Source organism: Carettochelys insculpta, chromosome 2, assembly GCF_033958435.1.
Source record: "Carettochelys insculpta isolate YL-2023 chromosome 2, ASM3395843v1, whole genome shotgun sequence".
NCBI classification, from domain to species: Eukaryota; Metazoa; Chordata; order Testudines; family Carettochelyidae; genus Carettochelys; species Carettochelys insculpta.
Window position 1 is genome coordinate 43862011 of NC_134138.1, and position 23752 is coordinate 43885762.

The 23752-nt window shown below is 42.5% G+C and overlaps 1 protein-coding gene across 7 annotated transcripts in view; it reads right to left on the reverse strand.

Annotated features, from left to right (window-relative positions):
* Positions 1-23752, reverse strand: part of VPS13B (vacuolar protein sorting 13 homolog B) — a 903527-nt gene that overhangs the window by 223591 nt on the left and 656184 nt on the right. For all 7 annotated transcript variants that reach the window (XR_012644370.1, XM_074986872.1, XM_074986870.1 and 4 more), the window contains 2 exons: positions 21953-22079; positions 20009-20152 (listed from right to left, as the gene is read on the reverse strand). Coding sequence is in view for 6 of the 7 variants with exons in the window: in XM_074986872.1 (XP_074842973.1) it covers positions 20009-20152; positions 21953-22079 (271 nt within the window). In the remaining variant the exon portion in view is untranslated. The remainder of the gene's footprint in view (positions 1-20008; positions 20153-21952; positions 22080-23752) is intronic.

Consider the following 23752-nt stretch of genomic DNA (forward strand, 5'->3'; position numbering starts at 1 on the left):
CCCAGTAAACAGTGGAAGCATAATACTGCTAGACAATATTGACCTCCCAAGATCTGGCACCGGTCAGATCCTGAAGGTGCTGGATTAGAGAGGTTCAACCTATAGTGTGCACCTGAAATATACTGAATTTTCACTATCTGAAAGAAAACAGCATCTGTTTTTAGAGGTAGCAGTGTCAGTGTAAGTAGCTGAGGGTCAAAACTGTTAATTTTCTTTTCAATGTAGAATATGAAAACTGTAAGATATTCTTCATTTCTGTATTAAGTTATGTGAAACTTTACCAACATTATATTTCATTATCAACATAATGCTTACATTGGTGATAGTGTGTAATAATTTTTATTTAAAGAACTGAACAGACAAACAAAAGCAACAAAACACTGTCCAAATGTTGGAAGTCATACAACAGAGAGGTTGACTAGAATACTCATCATCTTTAGACCTTTTCTCAAAGGTTAGCAGGAGACAAAAGAAATGTAATCCAAATAAGAGAGGCAAAAAGGTCTGTTTTAGATAATCAAGTAATGTAGACCTTAAAAAAAAATAAAAAAGCTGGAGTGAGCCCAAACTCCCACTTAACACTCAGGTTAAAATTGCTGTGGCCTATGAGGCTCCACTTTCAAACACTTGGAAAAATAAATAAAAATAATTATTAAATAAGATAACCATTTTATTAGAAAAGCCCTTGAAAATCCTCTTTGTCTCTACTAATAGTTATTAAACCCTTACATTTTTACAACATATTTCTTAAGGTGCTTCTTGGGGGGCGGGGCGGGGGAGAGGAGACAATTATTGGATAAAGGGTACTTTTCTACTGGTCATGTGCCAACATACTAGTTTCATTCGGGTTAAAGAAAATATGAAGACTTTAAACCTTATCAATATGAAATTGCACAGTAGGCATCCTTCAGTCTGCATAGACTGTGGATCGCGCCCTTTAAAGTTTCAATTGAGGACTTCATTTACAGTGTCTGTTGTGACTATAAAGACCCACACGAGAGTGACAGTCCTTGCTGCATCTCTTGCAGATGTAGTGGGTGTCTGGCAAGTCCTTATTGTGCTTTCTGTGCACTCGCTTCTCCTCTGCCAGCTGTCTGATCTTCAACTCGCCCTTCTAAAGGCCCTTGTGTAACCCCTGCCTCCATCTGCTGCGGTCATCTGCTAGATCTTCCCAGTTGTCCAGCTCGATGTCTACCTCTCTGAGGTCTCTCTTGCAGACATCTTTGTAACGCAACTGGGGGCGTCCAGGAGGTCTTTTGCCAGAGGCTAGCTCACCATACAGGACGTCTTTTGGAATCCTTCCATCGTTCATCCTGTGGACGTGGCCAAGCCAGCGGAGTCGACGCTGCCTGAGGAGGGTGTGCATGGTTGGGATTCCAGCTTGCTCGAGGATGGCAGTGTTGCTCACTCTGTCCTTCCATGATATTCCAAGGATGTGCCTGAGGCAGCGCAAGTGGAAGACGTTCAGCCTCTTTTTCTGGCGGGCATACAGGGGCCAAGTCTCGCTGCCATAAAGGAGGGTGCTGAGGATGCAGGCTCTGTAGACTTGCATTTTGGTGTGAGTGTACAGCTTGTTGTTATTCCACACTCTCTTGCTGAGTCTGGACAGAGTTGTGGCCGCTTTTCCGATCCTCCTATTTAGCTCAGTGTCCAACGACAGGGTGTCAGTGATGGTGGACCCTAGGTAAACGAACTCGTGGACAACCTCTAACGTATAGTTGTCAATGCTGATTGATGGGGATTCAGCAACATCCTGACTGAGTACGTTCGTCTTCTTTAGGCTGATGGTAAGCCCAAAGTCCTTGCACGCTTTGGAGAACCGATCCAGCAGTTTTTGAAGCTGGTCTTCTGTGTGAGATACTACAGCAGCATCGTCTACGAACAGCATGTCTCTGATGAGGACTTCTTGCACCTTAGACTTAGCTTTCAGCCTTGCAAGGGATGAAATTGCACAGTACATGGAACAGATCTTTAATATTTAACTTTTTCTTTTCCAAATATTACAAAATACATTTGGAAGTTGCAGGAGTGAACACTGCAGGGCTCACGTAAAGACTACTTGAAGTTATATCTATCATTCCATTTCTATTCCCAAACTGTCATTTGCGTAAAAAAGGGAAATAAGATTTCCTAATTACATCCTATGATAAATCACATGATGACTGAAATTCTCACAACCTTGATTTATGACAGATAGTTCAGTTTATTTCGGTAGCAGCAAAATACTCAGAAAATATTGCCCAGAAACAGGCCCAACACCCATGATGTTTAAAGTATTTTGGTAACAACTCCACCATGTGTTTACACTTTTTTTTTTCCTGCAGACTGCAAAAACAAACAAAAGAAACTACAACACCAAACTATTCCACAGTCATGTCCCGTTTGATTAAAATGAATGATGCCCAGATAAATAAATACAATTTCCTTCCCTGCAAAGCTCTGGTCACTTTCTCCCTACTAGGAAAGAAAAATCTCTTGAATTTCTAACCTCTCACACAGTAATTTAAAATGGGCTAATGTCAGTTTTTGCCTGTTTTGTGCAGGTAGTTGTACTAGGAGCACAAGCTCAGGAATATAACCTAGTTTTCAACTACATGCCAAACTGACATGGAACTTCAAGATCCTAATGTACAATGCATTGAGACCACAACACTACAATATGTTGCAAAATAGAAAGATCTCTCTCTGAAGTTTCTTCTCTAAGTAACTGTGAGATAATTTGTCTCCAGCTCAGACAGCCAGGCAATAATATAATCAACCTTTTGCATTTTCTATTTACATAAATCTTTCCAAAGTTAAATTAAGATTTCCATAAAAATCAAAGAGCTCTTGCATTTCTTCAAGACTTTTTAAGCACCCTGTTTCAACAAAGACTGTCACCCCTGAAGACTATATTGGGAATAAGGAATCATAGCTTCTATTCCAGCTGTCTCTCTCTGACTCAGTGTTAGCATAGGCAGTGAGCTATATGGACCCCTGGTGCCGGTGCTCCGTCAATATTCAGGAATGTGGGCCTGACTCCCCCAATGTTTGAGGTTCTGATGTTGCTCAGGGATGGTGATGGAAGCCGGAAAAAATGGGGAGGGGTTGGGACCTTGGGTGGAAGAGCTGATAGGGGGGTAAGGAGGGGATATAGCAGGGGTAGAAAGAAATGGGGTGGAGCAGAAGTTTGGGGAAAGGGGTGGAGTGAAGGCAGGGCAGGGCATAGCAGAGCAGGGCAGGGCAGGGCAGGGCAGGCTGAGGCCTGGTCACTCGCTGATGCTTGCACCAGGCTCCCTGCTAACTCTCACGCCTGCCTGGGAGCTGCGTCCCCACAGAAGCCTGGGGCTCCCCAATGCACAGGGCAAGGACAATTACCCCGGACAGGATGGCCCTGTCTGGACCCATTCCAGGCACCACTAAAAGTTATATAAATCTGGTACCCATAGGTAAATCATTCAGTTGCTCTGCAAAATGGAGTTAATGTCACACATTTATTTCACAAAAGTATTGTGAGGAATAATGAAATGTTTATAAAGGACTTTTAGATTATTGATTGGGAGGCACTATCTGAATGAAAAGTACATTGATTATAAACATTGATGTGTAATCTGAATATATATTAATATTGGGGCAAATATAACTAAAAATGGAATAGGTGTAGAAAGAACTATGATTTGATCTGAATAACGGCAACTGAATAGGATGACGCACATAACTGGAGCACCCATCCTGGAAGGATTTAAAATGTTCAGGAAGGACAGGTGGGGGAGAAAAGGTGGAGGAGTTGCACTGTACGTAAAAGAACAGCCTGCCTGCTTGCACTCCAGCACATACTGGGAGAAAAGCCTGCTGAGAACATTTGGGTTAAGCTTAGAGCCGGGAGCAACAGGGGTAATGTTGTGGCTGGTGTCTGCTATAGGCCACCGAATCAGGTGGATGAGGTAGACAAGGCTTTTTTTAGACAGCTAAGAGAAGTTTCCAGATCACAGGTCCCAGTCCTCATGGGGGACTTCAATCACCCCGACAGCTCTTGGGAGACCAATACAGCAGTACTTGGAAATTCCAGCAAAACACCCACTTTGACTTCATAAAAGCAGACCGAGTCCTTCAGAGAACTGACGGGCCAGATTCTCTGGATTGCTATCATGGAGTCCAAGATTCTTGGCAGTATTTTAAGGAAGCCTCATTGAAAGCACAAGAACAAGCCCTCCTGATGTGCAGAAAGAAAGGCAAATATGGTAGGCAACCAGCTTGGTTTAGCAGTGAAATCTTTTGCACCTTCAGTAAGTTTGCAGATGATAGTAAACTAGAGGAAGAGGTAGATACATTGGAGGGTAAGGATAGGGTCAAAGTGACCTAGAAAAACTGATGGATTTCACAAAAAGGAAGCTTACAAGAAGTGTAAACTTGAACAGATGACTAGGGAGGAGTATTGCTTAAGAATGCAGGATTGTAATCACGAAGACCAAAGTAAAACTGGAATTGCAGCTTGCAAGGGATGTGAAGGGTAACAAGAAAGGGTTCTACAGGCATGTCAGTAATAAATGGGTGATCAGGAAGGATGTGGGACCCTTACTGGATGAGGGAGGCAATCTAGTGTCACAATGTGGGAGAAGATGAAATACTTAATTCTTTTTTTTTATACTGTCTTCACAGACAAGATCAGCTGCCAGACTATCACACTAGGCGACAAAGAATGGGAAGAAGGCAGCCCTCAGTGGAGAAAAAACAGGTTAAGAACTATTTAGAAAAGCTGGATATACACAAATCCATGGGGCCACATCAATGCATCTGAGGGCGCTGAGAGAGTTGGCAGATATCATTGCAGAGCCTTTAGCCATTGTCTTTGAAAACTCGTGGAGACTGTAGGAGGTTTTTGACAATTGGAAAAAGGCAAATGTAGTACCTATCTTTAAAAAAGGGAAGAAGGACAATCCAGGGAATTACAGACTGGTCAGCCTCACCTCAGTCCACAAAAAATCATGGAGGGGATCCTGAAAGAATCCATTTAGAAGTGCTTGGAAAAGAGGCAAGTGATTGGGAGTAGTCAACAGGGATTGTCCAAGGACTAGTCATGCCTGACCAACCTAATTGTTTTCTATGAGGAAGTAACTGGCTCTGTGGACATGGGGAAGCCTGTTGATGTGATATACTTTGATTTTAGCAAAGCTTTTGATATGGTCTCTCACATAATTTTTGCCAGCAAATTAAAGTAGTACAGCAAACCCTCGATTTAACAGACCCTGATATAATGGACTTCGGAAATACCTGGCAGCTCCCACCTCCACCCCACTAAATGCTGGAAACTCACCAGAGCTGCTGCCAGGGCAGGAGGAGCTGCGGGAGTGGCTGGGGCTGCCAGGGCTGGAGGGACCACTGGAGAGGCTGGGGCTACTGGAGCCAAGGAGTGGGGGCACCAGAGCTCTCCTTCCCAGACCCACATGTGTGAAACATTTCAGCACCCCACTGATGCTGCCTGCAATGGCACTGAGCAGCAGTCATGGTGTTGGAGGCCGCTGCCCACTAGGCTGGGGGTGGCCATGCTCTACCTTTGCATGGGTGACTTGGAGCCAGGGGCAGGAGGAGTCACAGCGCTGAGAACTGCAGGAGGTGGAAGGAGCCAGGCCAGCATTCAGCTCCTCTCCTGGTAACTGGGATAGGGAGATGGAGGTGTGAGGGGAAGAATAGAGCAGGAAGGGGGAAGGGATGGGGGCAGGGGACAGGAGTCAGTGATTGGCTGGGAAAGTCAGTGCATCACCATACAGTATAACCATTTGGATATAAAGGACTTTCAGCATTAACAGACACCCCTTCCCCCCATTAGTCCATTAAATTGAGGGTTTATTATAAGGACAGGATAAATGGGCTGTAAGGTGGATAGAAAGCCAGCTAGATTATCAAGCTCAATGGCTAGTGATCAGCGTCTGGTTGGTAGTCTATTTTAAGCAGTGCCTCAAGGATCAGTTCTAAGGCTAGTTTTGTTCCACATCTGACCTAGGTGAGGGGAAGGATTGCACTCTCAGTAAGTTTGCAGATGAAACTAAGCTAGGGGGAGAGGGTAAATATGTTGGAGTGTAAGGATAGGGTCAAAAGTGACCTAGAAAAATTGGTGGACTGGGCCAAAAGAAATCTGATGAGGTTCAACACGGACAACTGCAGAGTCCTCCACTTGAGACAGAAGAATCCCAGGCATGGTTACAGGCTGGGGACAGACTGGCTAAGTAGCAGTTCAGCAGAAAATGACCTTTATTCAGCACTGGTGAGGTTATCTTTGGAGTATCATGTCCAATTCAGAGCTCTCCACTACACAAAGGATGTGGACACACTGGAGAGGGTCCAATGGAGGGCAACAAAAATTATTAGGGGTCAGGAGAAGCTGAGGGAATTGGGCTTGTTTAGTTTGCAGAAGAGAGGAGTGAGAGGGGATTTGATAGCAGACTTTAACTACATGAAGGGACAGTTTCAAAGAGAATGGAGAGAGGCTGTTCTCAGTAGTGACAGATGGCAGAATGAGGAACACAATGGTTGAAGCAGGGAGATCTAAGTTGGTTATTCGGAAAATCTACTTCACTAGGAAAGTGGTGATGCACTGGAATGGATTACCCAGGGAGGTGGTAAAATTTCCATCCCTGGAGGTTCTAAATTCTGGCTTGACAAAATCCTGGCTGGGATGATTTAGTTAGGGTTGTTCAGGCTTTGGGCATGGAGCTGGATTGGATAACTTCCTGAGCTGTCTTCCAGGATTAGGATTCTATGAATGTGTATTAGAGCACTGTCTTCCTGGTTTCTTCTGGAAGCTTGAGGAACAGTAAAATGACATTTATAGAATAGTTTATAACCTATGATAAAGCACAGGAACAAAAAATCCCACGGCGTAGTAAGAAATGCAAATATGGTAGGCAACAAGCTTGGCTTAACAGGAAAAGCCCTTGGTCAGCTTAAACTCAAAAAGGATGAATACAAGAAGTGGAAACTTGGACAGATGACTAAGGAGGAGTATAAATATATGGCTGGAGAATGTTGAGCAGTAATCAGAACAGCAAAGGCACAACTGAAACTGCAGCTGGCAAGGGATGTGAAGGGTAACAAGAAGGGCTTCTACAGACATGTTAACAATAAGAGAGTTATCAGGGAAGGTGTGGGGCTGTTACTGGATGAGAGAGGTAACCTAGTGACAGATGATATAAGAAAAGCTGAAGTACTCAATGCTCTTTTTGCCTCTTTCTTCACAGGCACGGATACCTCCCACAATAAGGTGCTAGACAATGCAGTATGGGAAGGTGGAGGGCAGCCCTTAGTGGGGGAGGAATGAGTTAAGACCTATTTAGAAAAACCAGATGTACACACATCCATGGGTCTGGATTTAGTGCACTCAAGGGTACTGAGGGAATTGGCAGACATCTTTGCTGAGCCTTTTGCCATTATCACTGAAGATGCTTGGGGATCATGAGAGATTCCGGATGATTGGAAAAAGGGAAAGGTAGTGCCCATCTTTAAAAGAGAAAAGGATGACAATCCAGGGAACTATAGACCGGTGCTGCTTACCTTAAGCCTTACCTTAGTACCTGAGAAAAAAATGGAAGGGATCCTCAAGGAATCCATTCTGGAGCACTTGGAAGAAGGAAAAGTGACCAAAAATAGCCAACATGGATTCACCGAGGGCAAGTCCTGCCTGACCAATCTGATTAGCTTCTATGATGAGATAACAGGCTCTGTGGACATGGGGAAGTCAGTGGATGTGATATACCTTGACTTCAGCAAAGCTTTTGATACAGTCTCCCACAACATTCTTGCTCATAAGTTAAGGAAGTATGAAATTGGATACATGGACTATAAGATGGATAGAAAGCTGACTTGACTGTCGGGCCCAACGGATAGCGGTCAAAGGCTCAATATCTGGATGACGGTTGGTTTCAAGTGGAATGCCCCAAGGCTTGATTCTGGGGCCGGTGTTGTTCAACATCTTTATTAATGACCTGGATGAGGGACTAGATTGCACACTCAGCAAGTTTGTGGATGACACCAAGCTAAGGGGAGAGGTAGATGTGTTGGAGGGCAGAGAGAGAATCCAGAGTGACCTGGATAAATTGGAGGATTGGGACAAAAGAAATCTGATGCAGTTCAACAAGGAGAAGTGTAGCGTCCTGCACTTGGGATGGAAGAATTCCAAGTATTGTTATAGGCTGGGGACAGACTAGCTAAGCAGCAGTACAGAGGAAAGAGAGCTAGTGATTACGGTAGATGAAAGGCTGGATAGGAGTAAACAGTGTGCCCTTGTAGCCAAGAAGGCCAATGGCATATTGGGGTGCATTAGGAGGAGCATTTTGAGCAGATCTAGAGAGTACGCTGTTCCCCTCTATTTGGCACTGGTGAGGCCACATCCAGAATATTGCATCCAGTTTTGGGCCCTCCAGTACAGAAGGGATGTGGATGTGCTGGAGCAGGTTCAGCAGAGGGCAACAAAAATGATTAAGGGTCTGGATCACATGACCTATGAGGCAAGGCTGAGGGATTTGGGCTTATTTAGTTTGCAGAAGAGAAGACTGAGAGGTGATCTAATAGCAGCCTTCAACTTCCTGAAGGGGTGCTCTAAAAGGGATGGTGAGAAACTATTCTCAATGGTGACAGACAACAGAACAAGGGGTAATGGCCTGAAGTAACAGAAGGAGAGGAGTAGTTTGGATATCAGGAAAAACAATTTCACCAGGCGGGTGGTGAAGCACTGGAATGACTTGCCTAGGGAGGTGGTGCAATCTCCATCCCTAGAGGTTTCTAAGTCCCGGGTTGACATAGTCATGGCTGGGATGACTTAGTTGGGGTTGATCCTGCTTCGGGCAGAGGGCTGAACTCAATGACCTCTTGAGGTGCCTTCCAACTTTGTGTTTCTGTGATTCTAAGTGACTTTCAATGTGACTTAAGCTCTTAAGCCTTTCTTGAAAACAAGACTTAGGTGCCTTTAAGGTGTGTTCACATTGCACAGGGCAGTGTAACTTCCAGCTTTGGTGGACATATTTGAGGTAGCTTTGATCAAGCCTCCACTCTTGCAGGTCCCAGAACTCAATCTCCAGCCTGAACCTGAATGCCTACACAGCAAATTTTAGCCCCTACCTCTGATCTTTAATCTACGTGTAGGTGTATCCTAGGTGGTAATGCTAAAGCCATTAAGAACCTGATTTGGAAACCTAAGAAAGACGTTCCTCTAAGGGTCACTTGTATCATGGAAAAAACAACTGCAAAAACGGCAGCAAGGCATATGAATTATACTTTAAAGATTTTCACTTTAACATTTCAACAATTTTAGGTGGGGAAGTGAAGTCCCTCTAATTATGTAGCTATCCTCTTTGCTGGATTACTAAAGAAGTAAAGGATTTTAATTGCCCTTCATCCTTTTTCCACCCTGTTCCTTCTGTCCCCTCTCTATTTCTGTTCTCTATGTGTACACCTTTTTATTTTTGTAGGATTTTCGCACATATTAACTATAAAAAGTGAATAATTATGAAGAGGGAGCAAAATTCCATGTCCTTGAGGTAATTTATCAAATTACACATGTACGTCCACACTTTAAAGCTTCCAAGCAGATCAAAGCAATCTTTTTTGTGATAACACACTACACTTTATGAAGATGCCAAAACAATGGGTCTTCTGTACATCAAAGATAATTTTACAAAAAGAGAGCATAGAGTAAAAGCTGATAACTAAAAACACAACACTGAAAACCTTCTGCAACAATCTGTATTCCAGAATATATTAAAATACTATTTTAAACACCTAATTTAAACATATATTCATTGCTCTTTTATTATCATTTCTATACCAATCTTCACTACATTAACCTATAAATCAAAGATAATGTATCCCTCTAAGATTCTGTAACTTTGAAAATAAGTTTCTAAATGGAATTAATGGCCATTTCTGGTGGTCAGCAAGTGTCAGAATTTGAACCACTGAGATATTTGGAAAGAGTAAAGCTTCTTCAATGTTCACAATGTTCCTTTATCAAAATATGCATACATAAAAATATATTTTCCAGGACATAGCCAAGGCAGAATAGTTAAAGATACAAGGAAGTACAGAAGAGAAGTTTGTGCAATCAGTACAGGATAAGATCCAGAAGCAGATATGGAATCATCTGAAGAGACACTGAACCAATGCAAAAGAATGTGGATTGTCGTGGCAAAAGAAGTTTGTGGATAACGAAAATGGGAAAAACCAAGAGAAAAAGAGTTATAGTGTTGGATTAACAAAGTTTAGTTAGCATTCCAAAACAAAAAAAATGCCACAAAGAAAAAGAAATAAACACATCAAATACAAATTAATTCACTGAGTGCAAACTCTTCTACCTATGGCTAGGTCTACACTAGAGAGTTTTGTTGATAAAACTCGGGGAGTGGCCACACCTATAAAGTGTCCTGTCAACAGTAACTCAATAGAATGTGGCACTTTTGTCGACAGCATTCTGCCCCTCTGTCATGAGGCAGAACGCCTTTGTCAACAACTTCTGCTGACAAAAAAAAAACAAGTGGGATGCTCGGTGGGGGGGGCGGGAGGAGGCGTTTGTCAACAGAATTGTTTTCCATGGCCCCGGCCAGGGGAGACACCCTGTCCACAGTAATCACAACTCTATGCTCCCTAGCTATGCCATTCTTAAAATTGCAGGGAGACCCAGACATCCCATGGCAGGAAGCTGAGAGTGTGCAAGCAGTAGAGCCACAAGCTGTTGCTGTACACCTCCTCTCAGCCACTCCCTCAAGTGTCAACCCAGGCCATGACTGACAGCCAGCAGCCACACGATACCTTGGGGCCATCAGAGGAGCTGCAGGAGGGGTCCCAGCAGCCCCTCCCACCAGGGCAGCAAGCAACGGGCCCCCTCATGAACAAGGCCTCATCAGGCTGTGGGCTGAGGAGACTATTCTCCCAGACCCCACTGCCAAGAGGTGAAATACCCCAGCCTATATACTGCTTGCCACCGCCCTGGCAGCACAGGGCCACCTTGCCCGAACTATGGAGCAAGTCCAGGCATAGGTCACGGAGCTGAGGCAGAGGTACACCCAGGCCCAGGACACAGCCAGGAGACTGGGGGCAGGACCCACAGCCTGCCCCTACTACAATGAACTGCATAGCCTCAAGAGGGCTGAGGACTCCTCCCCGCAGCTGGACCCTCACCCACAGAGCCAGAGCTGTAGAAGCAGCAGCCAGGGACCTAGCTGGAGCCAGGTGGGGACACCACCTCTCAGGCCAGTGAGGAAATGCTGGTCATTGCTCTGGACTTCAGCTCTTCCTCCAGCTGGGCCATGCCCAGGGCATCCCTCGACCTGTTTGAGGGACCCTCCGGTAAGTTCCCTATGAGTCACATGCCCCAGGGGTTGGGGAGGGCAGCCTTTGCCATAGCTGGAAGTGGGTGGAGGGAGTCACACTCATGGGCTAGGACAGCACACTCAGTGGCTAGAGGGTGCTAGGGGAGTCAAACAGGGACTAGGAGTCACTCAGGCTGAAGGGAGCTAGAGGAGTCACACTCGGGCTAGGAGTCACTCAGGGGCTGCAGGGGGTTAGGGGAGTCACACAGTCTTGAGGAGTCTAGGCAGGGCTAGGGGAGTCGCTCAAGGTCTGGAGGGGACTAGAGGGGGCAAGGAGAGTCACACTCAAGGTCTGGAGGGGACTAGAGGGGGCAAGGAGAGTCACACTCAAGGTCTGGAGGGGACTAGAGGGGGCAAGGAGAGTCACACTCAGGATCTGGAGGGGACTAAAGAGGGCTAGGGGAGCCACACTCAGGGGCTAGAAGTCACTCAAAGGCTGGAGGCAGCTAGGGGAGGCACAGGGACCCCCACGGCTGGAAGTTGGCTGGGGTGTGGAGGTCAAGTCAGCAGCACTAGTCACGGGAACCCAGACCCCTGCAACTGGAAGCAAGCTGGGGCAGAGCCCTGCCCAGCAGAGCCAGCCATAGGAACACTGGCTGGTGCCTGGCGGAGACCCTGACCGCTGTGGCTGGTAACCAGTTGGGGCAGACCACTAGCCCACAGCACCAGCTGCAGGAATCTGGGCTGGGCCAGGCTGGGGACCCCCGACCGCCACAGCTGCAAGCCAGCTTGGGCAGAGCCAGCTGAGGTTGGGGGACCCCACCTCCTGCAAAGGCTGGAAGCCAGGGAGCTGGTCAGCTCTGCCTTCCCTCCCAACCTCAGACCCAGGTCCCCACCTCACGTGAGCTGACACTGCTCCTCAGCTGTTCAGTTCTCTGCCCTGCAGTGGAAATGGTTCTCAATTTAATTGACTGGTTTAACTGCCTCATGGCTGTGAATCCTATTAAGAAGTTGAGAACCACTTCAGGAGTGTGAATGGCTTCTTAATAGCCACCTGTGGAGCCACCCAGACCAGCTGGCAACCCTTTTGAAATGTAATCGCGACCCATGTTTGAGTCCCAACCCACAGGTTGGGAAACCCTGCTATAAAGGAACAGTCGCACTCTGAAGGATTCCCATGAGGAGAGAAGAGGAGAACATTCTGTCTGCAGCCTGGATTGGTCTTGAGAAACTGGTGGGAACGAGACTGTGCATGTCACCAAAAGGGCGCGAACAGCAAGAGGCGGCAGCTGAGCATGCACGGTCCAGCTGATTGCAGCTCTAGAAAGTTCTCCATACCGCACTGTCTGGACCAGCCCAGCACCTGATGTGGAGCACCCACAGGGACCACTTGAAGAAGAATTTTATTTTTTAATTTCTGTTACAGAACAAATGTGTAAAATGAAAACATTGAGGAATTCCATATGCATTTCAAGACTAGAATAAGCTTAGTGAAGGGCAAGATAGACACATATGGATTAGGCAATAAGACGACGACTGTAGAAGAATGAAAAGTTGTGGGGGAAAATGGGTTAGGAGATAGTGAGAAGAAAAGAATATTAAATAGTTTTATGATTTAAGGCTTTTTCTCCAGGATTCTGTCTACAGCACACAGATCAAAGAACATGGCCATCTTTGACTCTCTTAATGATGTGGTTTCTCTCTTCCCCAAAAATATGTTTTTTATTTCATTAAAAAACAAACATTTAACTTGCTCTGAAACACTGGTTTCAAAAACCAGACACATGTCATCCCCTACATATGGTACTTTTTGTAAGTGGGTTTACTATTATGATAACTTGATATTCACAAGTAACAAGCTAATTACTGCTGCTAAATCAACAGGCACCAGGGAGTCTTTATATATGCAAGCCCTATTTTGTTAATTTAAAAAAAGATTTAGGTGTTTAATAATTTTTATCCATCAGAGAACGGATGTCACTAATTCTCACCTTACTTTGTGGGCAATGTCTGGCCTGGCCTGTAAACAATTGCTTCAAATTCAGGTGAAGATGGAATTACTTGAACATTGAATACTGAAATTAGAAATGAAAAAGCTCTCCTAGGGCTTTCTAATCAATTTCCTTGTAAGGACACAACCATGTTCTAGGTTTATTTTCAAAAGTTTTGTTTAGCCAGGTTTTAAATATCTTAAATGATGAGGTTTTCCATCACTTCCCCAAAGAGAAGATTTCAAAGACTAAAACACTGACTTCATCTTAAAACAATCCCCTTCTTTTATTTCATTACGTAACTCCTAGTTCAAATCCATTCTGTAATTTTAAATAATTCCACCATTTCCTTGGTCTTTTCACCCTTCAAATACTTCAAGATTTATGGCTTCACTTTTCCCCTTTGTCATCTCTCAGCCAAAATATGCATGTTCAGCACTAAAATCTTTCCTCATAAATCAATTCCCAAATTCCCTAACCATTTATTTTTCTTTGAAATTCCAGTCTGAAAGATGCTTCAAAGGGCTGCTTGCTGCAGGAGGTTGCTTTAACCCTAGATTACAGGGTCAGATAGAAGAGGTCCCCTTTCAGGTGAAAGAAACACAGGAGAGCTTCTAAATGGGGATAGACAGCAGCACACCAAGAGAAGCATTTTTTGAGTCATGTTTCTTACTCTTACTCTTCACCTCACACCAAGGAACACTGTGGTTCTGAAGGAGTACAATGCGCTGACGTAATACAAAAAGTAGACAGAAGAATGCCCTATTAGCTGTGACTGACAGGTGTGACCCTGCCTCTATAATTACAGAACAAGGGCTCAACCCTTTGTGGGCAGTTGGGTAAGAGGAGACTAATCGTAATATTCTAGATACAACTACATCCGAGCCTTACATACAAAAAATATTATCCCCCGCAGTTCAGGAGTCTGATATTTACATTTGCAGCCCTAACCTGAATTGCACTTTCTTGCTTCTACAGTTCATTTTGCAAACTCATGTGTAATTTATTGTTCACTATTATCCTAGGACAAGTATTACTGATTTCCAAGTATCTTCCACTCACTGGAGAGCTCTGCTTTGGATTATGTCTTCTTGAAATTACTAGCCTGTATTTAAATAAGTTAGCCACCATTGTTTTGTTTTCTGTCCCTATTTTGAAACTTTCTAGATCATTTAGTATTATTCCCAGACATCACTCATGCTTTAAATCATCTCAATATATTATCACCCACAATGTGCACTAACGTGCTGTTAACCCCCTTTCTGAATCATTTATTGAAATAACGGCTACGTCTACACATGAAGCCTACATCGAAATAGGCTATTTCGATGAGTAACGTCTACACGTCCTCCAGGGCTGGCAACGTCGATGTTCAACTTCGACGTTGCGCAGCACCACATCGAAATAGGCGCTGCGAGGGAACATCTACACGCCAAAGTAGCACACATTGAAATAAGGGTGCCAGGCACAGCTGCAGACAGGGTCACAGGGCGGACTCAACAGCAAGCCGCTCCCTTAAAGGGCCCCTCCCAGACACAGTTGCACTAAACAACACAAGATCCACAGAGCCGACAACTGGTTGCAGACCCTGTGCCTGCAGCATGGATCCCCAGCTGCCGCAGCAGCAGCCAGAAGCCCTGGGCTAAGGGCTGCTGCCCACGGTGACCATAGAGCCGAGAGAGAGCGTCTCTCAACCCCTCAGCTGATGGCCGCCATTGCGGACCCTGCTATTTCGAAGTTGCGGGACGCGGATCGTCTACACGGTCCCTACGTCGACATTGAACGTCGGAGTAGGGTGCTATCCCCATCTCCTGATGAGGACAGCGACTTCGACGTCTCACCGCCTAACGTCGAAGTTAACTTCGAAATAGCGCCCGACGCGTGTAGCCATGACGGGTGCTATTTCGAAGTTAGTGCCGCTACTTCGAAGTAGCGTGCACGTGTAGACACGGCTAACATGTCAAATAAGATATTAATTTTGAGAACAATGTCTAAGAGCTCAAAAACTACCTGTTTCTTAAAATGTTTCTTCTTACCACGAGCATCACTTCCTGGTTTTAGTTACAGTTTGTATCCAATTTTCACTGTTATGTATTATCTCCATTAAAATCACTCAGGTAATAACGTATTTGCCCTTTATAGGTAAGTATCAGCACAAGAGAGATGACACTGCTCCTCAAATAGTGTCTTAGTCTCCACTAATAGCTTACACAGACATCAAATTGGAGGGATGATAAGATGGAACCTTGCAAATCTCCACATTAGGGCACTTAGGGAAGGTGATAATTGCCATTTCTAGCTGTTGGCTCTCTTGTGAAGGAAGGAGCTGCAACAGAACTCCTTCCATTCAAACACGATCATCCACATATGACACCGTCTCAATGGTATTAACATTTAACAAAATTTAGGCTGTAGGTTTGGGCAACTGTAGAAAGAAACCAACAATCACTATTATGACTGAGGTCTCCATTCCATAATCATGTTGGAAACCAGACTAAAATACAACGCATGCACATATGCAATTGAAAGTTATCTGGAGAGGGCCCATCTTAACATTCCTGATAACTTTTCCAAAAACAAGATGATATTAACTGTTTCTTGAAAAGAACCCTACATACCATTTCTTTAAGTCTGGATGACCTGATCAATTTTATTGTTATTGGTACTTATGTTGCAATAGTGTCAAAAGGAAAGGAAAGGAAGTTCTTGCTCGAGATAGCTCACAATCTAAACAAGACACAAACGGTGGCTAAGTACACAAGCAGGAGCAGAGGACAATAGGACTGCAAAGGCTACAATGTTTGCATAAATTAATAGCTTTATATGTCACAGTGATCATAGAAGGCCAACAACCTAACCAGTGTCAGAACAGCAGTGATTTAGATGTGTCATGGCAGACTGTCTGAAGGAGAAATATAAATGTGGATGAGGTGGTGAGTCTGGGAATGCTTACTGAGAGCTCCTGTGCACAGCAAGCAGCAAAGAAAAAAGCAAAAAAGTGTCTGTGGGAGAAGCAGACAAGCAAGCAATCCAGCTTGGTATTAGCACAACGAAGGTATTGGTTAAGAAATTAATCTTGTTAGATAGTTTGGTGATACATGGTGAGGATCCATAAAGGTGAAAACATTAAGTTTATGTATGCTATGTGGAGGAAGGTGTACCAATTGAGGAAGATAATTGAAGGATGGTGGTAACAGCATAATGGACCATGAAGATGAGCAGCTTTTCCACTGATGTTTGGAAGGAAAGGCTGGTGTCCCAAAGCTAGAGAGGATGAAATTTCAGTTGTCAGGGTGAGGATGATAATAGCCTGAGCAAGACCTTTGGCAACCATCATCGATAATGAGATCAACGTTTATGCCCTGGCTTTAATTGGTCCATTGCATCAATCACAATATTCTAAGAATACCCAAAACCGCATGAAAGCCAAGTAACAAACGGTGAATTTCTCTTTTAAAGTTGTAAAGCAGCATTACTCAAGATGCATGAGATACATTAAAAATCTTACCAAAATTAAGTTTTCTGTTAACAAAAACTCTTTTACAATCAGCACATAAAGTGGCTTGATCAAGATCATGAAAAATGGATCTGAATTGGATAAGATTTAAAGGTGGAAACTAGAGAAAGGAGGGAAACCTGGGAATGAGCATGTGAACTCAATGTCATTGTCTAATTGCTGACAAAAGAATAAGACTTTTCCACTTCCTGCTTCCAGAACAACAATTTCTTGTTGTAGCATACAGCATATGAGAGACAGGATCCCTGCTTGCTACAGAAAGTTTATAGTCAACTGGTCATTGCATACTACATGAAATCTAATCTCTAGCAAGCCCCAAGTTCAATGATCTGTCACTACATAATACCATTATTCAATATTTCTATGAAATCTTTAAGAATCCATATCTTCACCTGGGTAGCGTTGCAGAATTCACCATCCACAAGAAAACCACCATTATATCAACAATTTTTTTATTGCTTTAGATAACCTGTGGCCCACGTGCGACCCATCAAAGATTGTCTTATGGTGGGCACCAAGACATTTTGCTGATGTTGACTGCCTTCAAGCAGGACCCCCTACAACTTCTAGTGGCCATTGTTCTCTGTTTCTGGCCAATGGGAACTGCAGGCACTGCTCTCAGAGCTCCTACTGGCTCGAAAGAGAGAACCTTGGCCACTGAGAGGTGTGGGAGATGGTGCCTGTGAACAGTCAATGTCAGCAAAATGTATTGTAGACCACAATTAGATTACACTAATGGACTGCTGGTTGCCCACCACTGCTTTAGACTATACTTCTGCATTCTTAGAAAACTCCAGTGTTCTACACCCTGAGTTATAGGCTAATTTTTCAGGATAAATATATAGTTTTTGACTGATTCTTAAAATCTCTGTTAGATGTATTCCAAGCCAAGTCTTCCCATTGTGTTTAGCAGGGGATGAACAGAAGGTAAAACACTTAACATTTCTTTTACAGTCCATAACCTCAAGAAATTCAAGGTATTCCCTCATCTCCTTTTCTACTGTAGAGAATGCACAAATGTATATTTTATTAGTGACCTCTGCTTATTACTTGGTTACACGTGATCTATCCAGGTGTCTCTCAAGAGAAACAAAATATGCTAAACAAGGAATATGAACTAAAAAGTTTCCCAATTCCCTCATGCTGTGTATCATTAAAATGTGTGAAATGACAGACTTTCACCTGGTTCATTTCAACATTATATGCCTGCAGAGCACTGAATATTGCTTAAAGCAATCTTTGTTATTGGAAATTTATGTGTGGACTCTCTCCAGCATAAAAATTACAACCAGAATGCATCTCAATGTCAGTTACACAAAAAAAGACTCCTATTTCTTTAAGAACCAGGCAGACCACTGCCACATTATCTTTTCTCAGATTTGGACATGAGGCTTAATGCTTTTTGTATTGGTAGCAAAGCCAATCTCACTATGAGGCTCTCATATGTGGGCCCTTCCTCTGGGGTCTCCAAATATGCTATACACTGTCTATTTAATAGGCAAGTTCCACAGGGCACATACTGTCTCTTCTTCTATGTTCTGTATAGTATCCAATACAGTAAGCTCTTACATAAACATAAGGTGAAATCCCCAGCTGTGCTATCCCCTTTTTAGAAGGTAAAAGAACTGAAGAGATTTCCAAGGACCCTAAAAGCTCTGGAACTGGCTGGAAGAGAACTCCCTTGTTAAGGAATTGTGTGAAACAAGTGTTGAGCTACCCACTGAGGACAGAGAAGCTCTCTGTAAGGGGTAGGCTGGAGGTGTGATTAACGGCTCTGCTGCAGTGGAGATTTCAGCAGCACTGTAGGCCACAGGGCAGTCCAGGGAGGCTGATACAACTTCGACGGCACTCCTGATGAAATGGGATAATTTCAGATGTTTCTGCTAAAATGGTTAGCAGTTGAATCCTTAGTGTTGACTTTTGAATGGTCATTTCTAGATTTCAGACTTAGCTCACTGATATGGCAATTCTCATCCATCAGCTACTACTTCACCCTCTAAAAACTCAAGAAGACACCATGAGGTGAAAGGCATGTGGAGAAAAGACACTGAGGCACCGGTGTGAAGCTGGCTTTACTTTGTTATCCTGGAGAAGTTGTACTGGAAAAAAGAGTAATGGGAGTTATTCATATCATTACTCGTCAGAGTTCTTAGTCTCGATATTGATATAGATTTACTATTTATGACATAACTAAGAATAGTAACTTGAACTAGAAATGTTTACCTTTATTAATGGTCCACAACATTCATGGAAAGAACTGATGAAGAACAAATGGACATGTCTGGATTTACTGAAGAAAACACTCTGAAATGATCTACTAATAGGCTTTTATTGCAGCAAGTTTGTGTTCTGAGCTTTAATATGGCAGGACTTCTAAACAGCACTCACTCAAAATTAAAGTTCTGGGCACCCGTTCAACGTTCTTGGTTCTGTGCATTGCACAAGGGATGAGAAAACAGTGCCCTGCTAAGTTACTGAAGATATTACCATACTATACCTACATACAAAACTCATTTCCAAAAGAGGCTGTAGATCTGCCAAGTACCCAAAGACAGGAAAGATACAATGTATTTCTTTTATCACATTATTAATTTCAAAAGTGTAATAGAATATGCTCCCCCGCCAACCCGTCTCAGTGATCGAGAGCAGGCAGAGAATGAAGTGGGCTGAAGCTAGCACATCAGACCTGAAGTGGGTATAACTACTAGGGTCCTGAAAAGAGCGGGGAAGGAAGGTGTGTGCTCTGCTGCTTCAGATCACTTCCCTCTTTTCCTCCTCTGCCTCCCAGCCCACAATGTGCGCGCAGACAGGGAAGTACAGGAAAGGAAGGGGAGATTTCTCCACCTCTCTCTGCTACCCATTTGCTAGACTTTTGGAGGGAAACAGAGAAATGATTGTCTCATGTGCCTCCCTCCCATGCTATCTACAAAGATACATCTGACCAAGTGGGTCTTTGCCCATGAAAGCTTACGCTCCAAAAAATCTGTTCGTCTATAAGGTGCCACAGGATTTCTCATTGTTTTTGCAGATACAGACTAACACAGCTACACTTCTGATACATGTCAGCATATAAGAAACACTGGATTACCCTATAAGAAAAGCTCAGTATACAATAACGTGTATAGTTCATTTACTTATACATTTTTTCTGTCTCTGCATAATGTAAATGTCTTATGTGAAACACAATCATTTTAAAAGGAAAAAAACGGGGTTACATAACCTACCTCAGTGACCTTGTCAGAAGGCTCCAGTCCAACCAAATTGGCTTGCAGTAGCTGCTGTAAAAGTTGTACTTGAGCTACATTGAGGAAGAAGTCGAGGTTTGTGGTCATATTCACCTCCAAAGAGTGGCCGCACACTAAAATCTCCTGTAGAGTAAAACAATGTCAGATACTAGCTACTAGGCAGATAATTTTACATTTTAAATGTAACTTTACCACAATTCTCTGTTATACCCCATTTAAGATATTTACACTATGTTAATTGGAAATGTTAAAGTTATGTATCTCTTTTAGTAGCAAAGAATGGTGTGCCTGTCATTAGGCTTCTGATGAAGATGTGTTCAATAGCTTGCTTTGTTTTCAACAGCCTATGTAACCATTAACACAAACCTTGTATGGAAAATATTTCATGCCTGTCGGCTTGTTTTCATTTCTTTGTAATATCAAACACTAGACTGTCAGATTTTTGTTTGCATTTGTTTGGCAATGGACTACATTTCTTCTTTGCCTTGTCTTTCCAAGAAGACATACTTTTTTTGGACTATTAACTCAATTTATAATGAAATCATATGCTGGAACTCAAAGATAACCAGCCTTATTGATTTCTCTTTGCCTTTCTCTACTTTTAATATCTTGTCAGAGTTAGCTGGAAGACCCCTATTTTACTGGTCTTATACCAAACTAAAACTCTTGACCATTGCTAGAAAGTGATTCAAATATGAACACCACAACCAGTCCAGAAGGTTTGCTTGATAAGCAGAAGAATCACCCCTTCTCTTGACAGATACGTCTAACTGATGTTAAAATGTTTTGTAATATATCATAGATCCCACTCTTCCTCATTAAGCATTGCCAAGGAATAGTTTCAAGGAGATTCTGGCAAGCCAAAACATTTACATTCCTGATCGTGAAATAATAATGTTCACGTTTATTTTCACTGAATTCTTTCCACAAATCTCAGCTATCTTCTGAATTTTCTTTTAATTTAAAACTGTGCCTCTCTCGCACTTGAGATGGCATTCTAAGTGAAACACAACTCACTGCAATCTTTCCCTTGTATAATTAACATCTGTTTCTTCTTCACTAACTTGCACCTGTTACAAAAGTGCAAATATGATTTTCATTCCCACCTCAATTTTGCCCTTCCCACCAGGTAGCTATTTGAAAATTCACTCCTACTAGCTAGCAAATGGCTGGCACCCCCCTCCAAATAATGTTTTAAATTCCCTACTCATGTGCTAATATCAATAAATAAACAACAATCTTGTGTGTAACAGGCTTCTCTAATGAGCTCCCAACAGACTGGCAAAAGTTCTTGCTCAATCTTTCCAGCTAACCTGGAATATCCTGAGGTATCCCTATTATCCTATTATGAAAATTAATATGTCTGAAAATTTCACTCTAGCACCCTGTGTTTATTTAATTCCTGTAGGAATAATGTAGTTTTCAGGTTTGCTTTTCTGGGACTCAGGAAAAGTTTCTTAAATATTGTGTTGGATCATGTCTTCTCAACTCTTTAATGTGTACATCCTATAAGAATTTTGCACTCAACTATCATAAATCCGACTGCTTTATATGTCTGATGTATCATGCTTCTTCTACTTTCACTTGGTTATTGACAAGAGATTGTAAGATCTTCATGACACTATTTGTGTGTTTGTACAGCACCTGGCATAATGAGATCATGGTGATGAGGAGGCCTTTGAGTGCCATCATAATGTAACTGAATAAAAATAACTGTTCAAACAATAGAAATAATAAATCATAACTAAAAGAATTCCAAAACTAGAAAAGCGTTATGAACTGGTTTTTTAAAACTATTTTTCTTTTGCATAAACACAGTATTTTAATATTGTTTGTACAATATTTTCCATCAAGATTACAAATTCGTATGGGAACAATAATATACATGTTCGAAATTCATTTTTATTTACATTTTGTACTAACCTCGGTATGTAAGTTTTCTGGTGAAACTACTTTTGTGAAAATGATTGCAGGAGCTGCAGTTATTCGCACTGTGAAGTCTGTTAAAATTGGAGTTAAAATTGCTCTCCGTTCCTGACGTCGCCTTATGCTAAAAGAAAAAATAAACTGAACGTTAAATTAAATTATTAGTTGCTTAGGACAGAGAGCATCTTCCTGCATTCTCCTGTGTACAGAGCCTACCAAAATGGGGCATCAATCTTCACTGGGCACTTTGGGTGTTAAAACAATAAAAATTATCAATAATTACTAACAACAATGGCCTCAATCCTGCTGTTAGGACATTGGCTCACAGACAGGAACACGGAAATCAGTGGCACTCAATACCATGTAAAGCCCAGATGGTTCTAACTGCAGGATCAGAACCAATAAATTTATGTTAATGACTTCCCAATTAAGACAAAATTACACATTTTTCTAATGATTAGTATATTATCAAGTCCACAGTGACCTCAGTGTGTTTGAAACCAAAATAAATCTATGCCTTTTACTCTGCAAACAAGCCACCCAATATACCAACCATACAAAGTAAGGAACTCTTCTCCACCCCCCCTCTTTTCTTTAATGATGTGTTTAAAAATAAATCACTGTGAAGCAGTTGGTCACACGCATTTGATCTACAAACCACATAAAAACAATTTTTAAAAAGTGTTAGTTATCAATATAATTAACTAGGTGTTCAACAGAATATTTACAACATGTCTTGCACAAAATACTTCGTAATGAAACATTTGAAGGTGCCACACACACAAGTAGCACAAAATCAGCAAACAAGACAAATAAAAAGGTAGGCCACTTAACAATACACCAAGCCTCTTTTCCACTCACCATTGCCATACTTTATACCACAGATCATACAGACACCTACATTCTACACTCCTCCTCCTCATAATAAAGCAATACCAGCCTTCTAGCACTCATTTCTGTGACTGAATGTGCATGTTGCACATTAGCTCCTTCTTATCAGAACATGGACATTCACTTTCTGTGAACATTTCTGTCAGTGAACATGGTAGTTAAGTTATTCTATGGTTATTTTTAATTTCTACCACAATGCAAACTGTTATCTATGAACATCTCCTCTGCCATCCTTCTCGTGAAAATAGTTAAAATTGAAAGGACTGCAATGAAACCAGAAGGCCCTCAGTCTCAGTAAGATCATGTGTAATGTGAGTTCTCTGGGAAGTAAATGTCTGAGCCATTGTCTTGAGATCTGGTCATTGAGAGCATAGACAGAAAAGTTCCTTACAAAGACCAGCTAATCGCAAGATTACATAAAAGCAAACCCTGACAACTCTTGAAACATGACTTTCATTAGTCCAATTCCTGCATATTCTTAAAATAAGAAGCAGCTAACTGTGAACAAGCTATTAAATTAATAATCTAAGCTCAAACAATATTTTAATTATTCTAACATATACCCCAGGAAAATGCCCATGCTTTTCACTTTCTCTGGCTCATGTAAAAAAAGAGAAAATAAAAGACTATTGCAGCATAGCAGCTTTTAAACCTTTGGCTCTAGAACAGTAGAACCAAGACTTAAATACACATTCTACCATGACAAACTGCCTTGAAGCTGATTTTGTTGCAGGGCACAAAATCTCTTGCAACAGGGAGATGCAAATGCGTGTAGGAGAAATATAAGTAGATATCATAATGGTTCTTGAATGTGCCCAGGCTCTCATTTAGATATATTTCTAGCAGAAGAAACTCCAGAAATGAGTGTGGGACACAGAGCCCTACTGCTGGCTCATGATTCTGTGT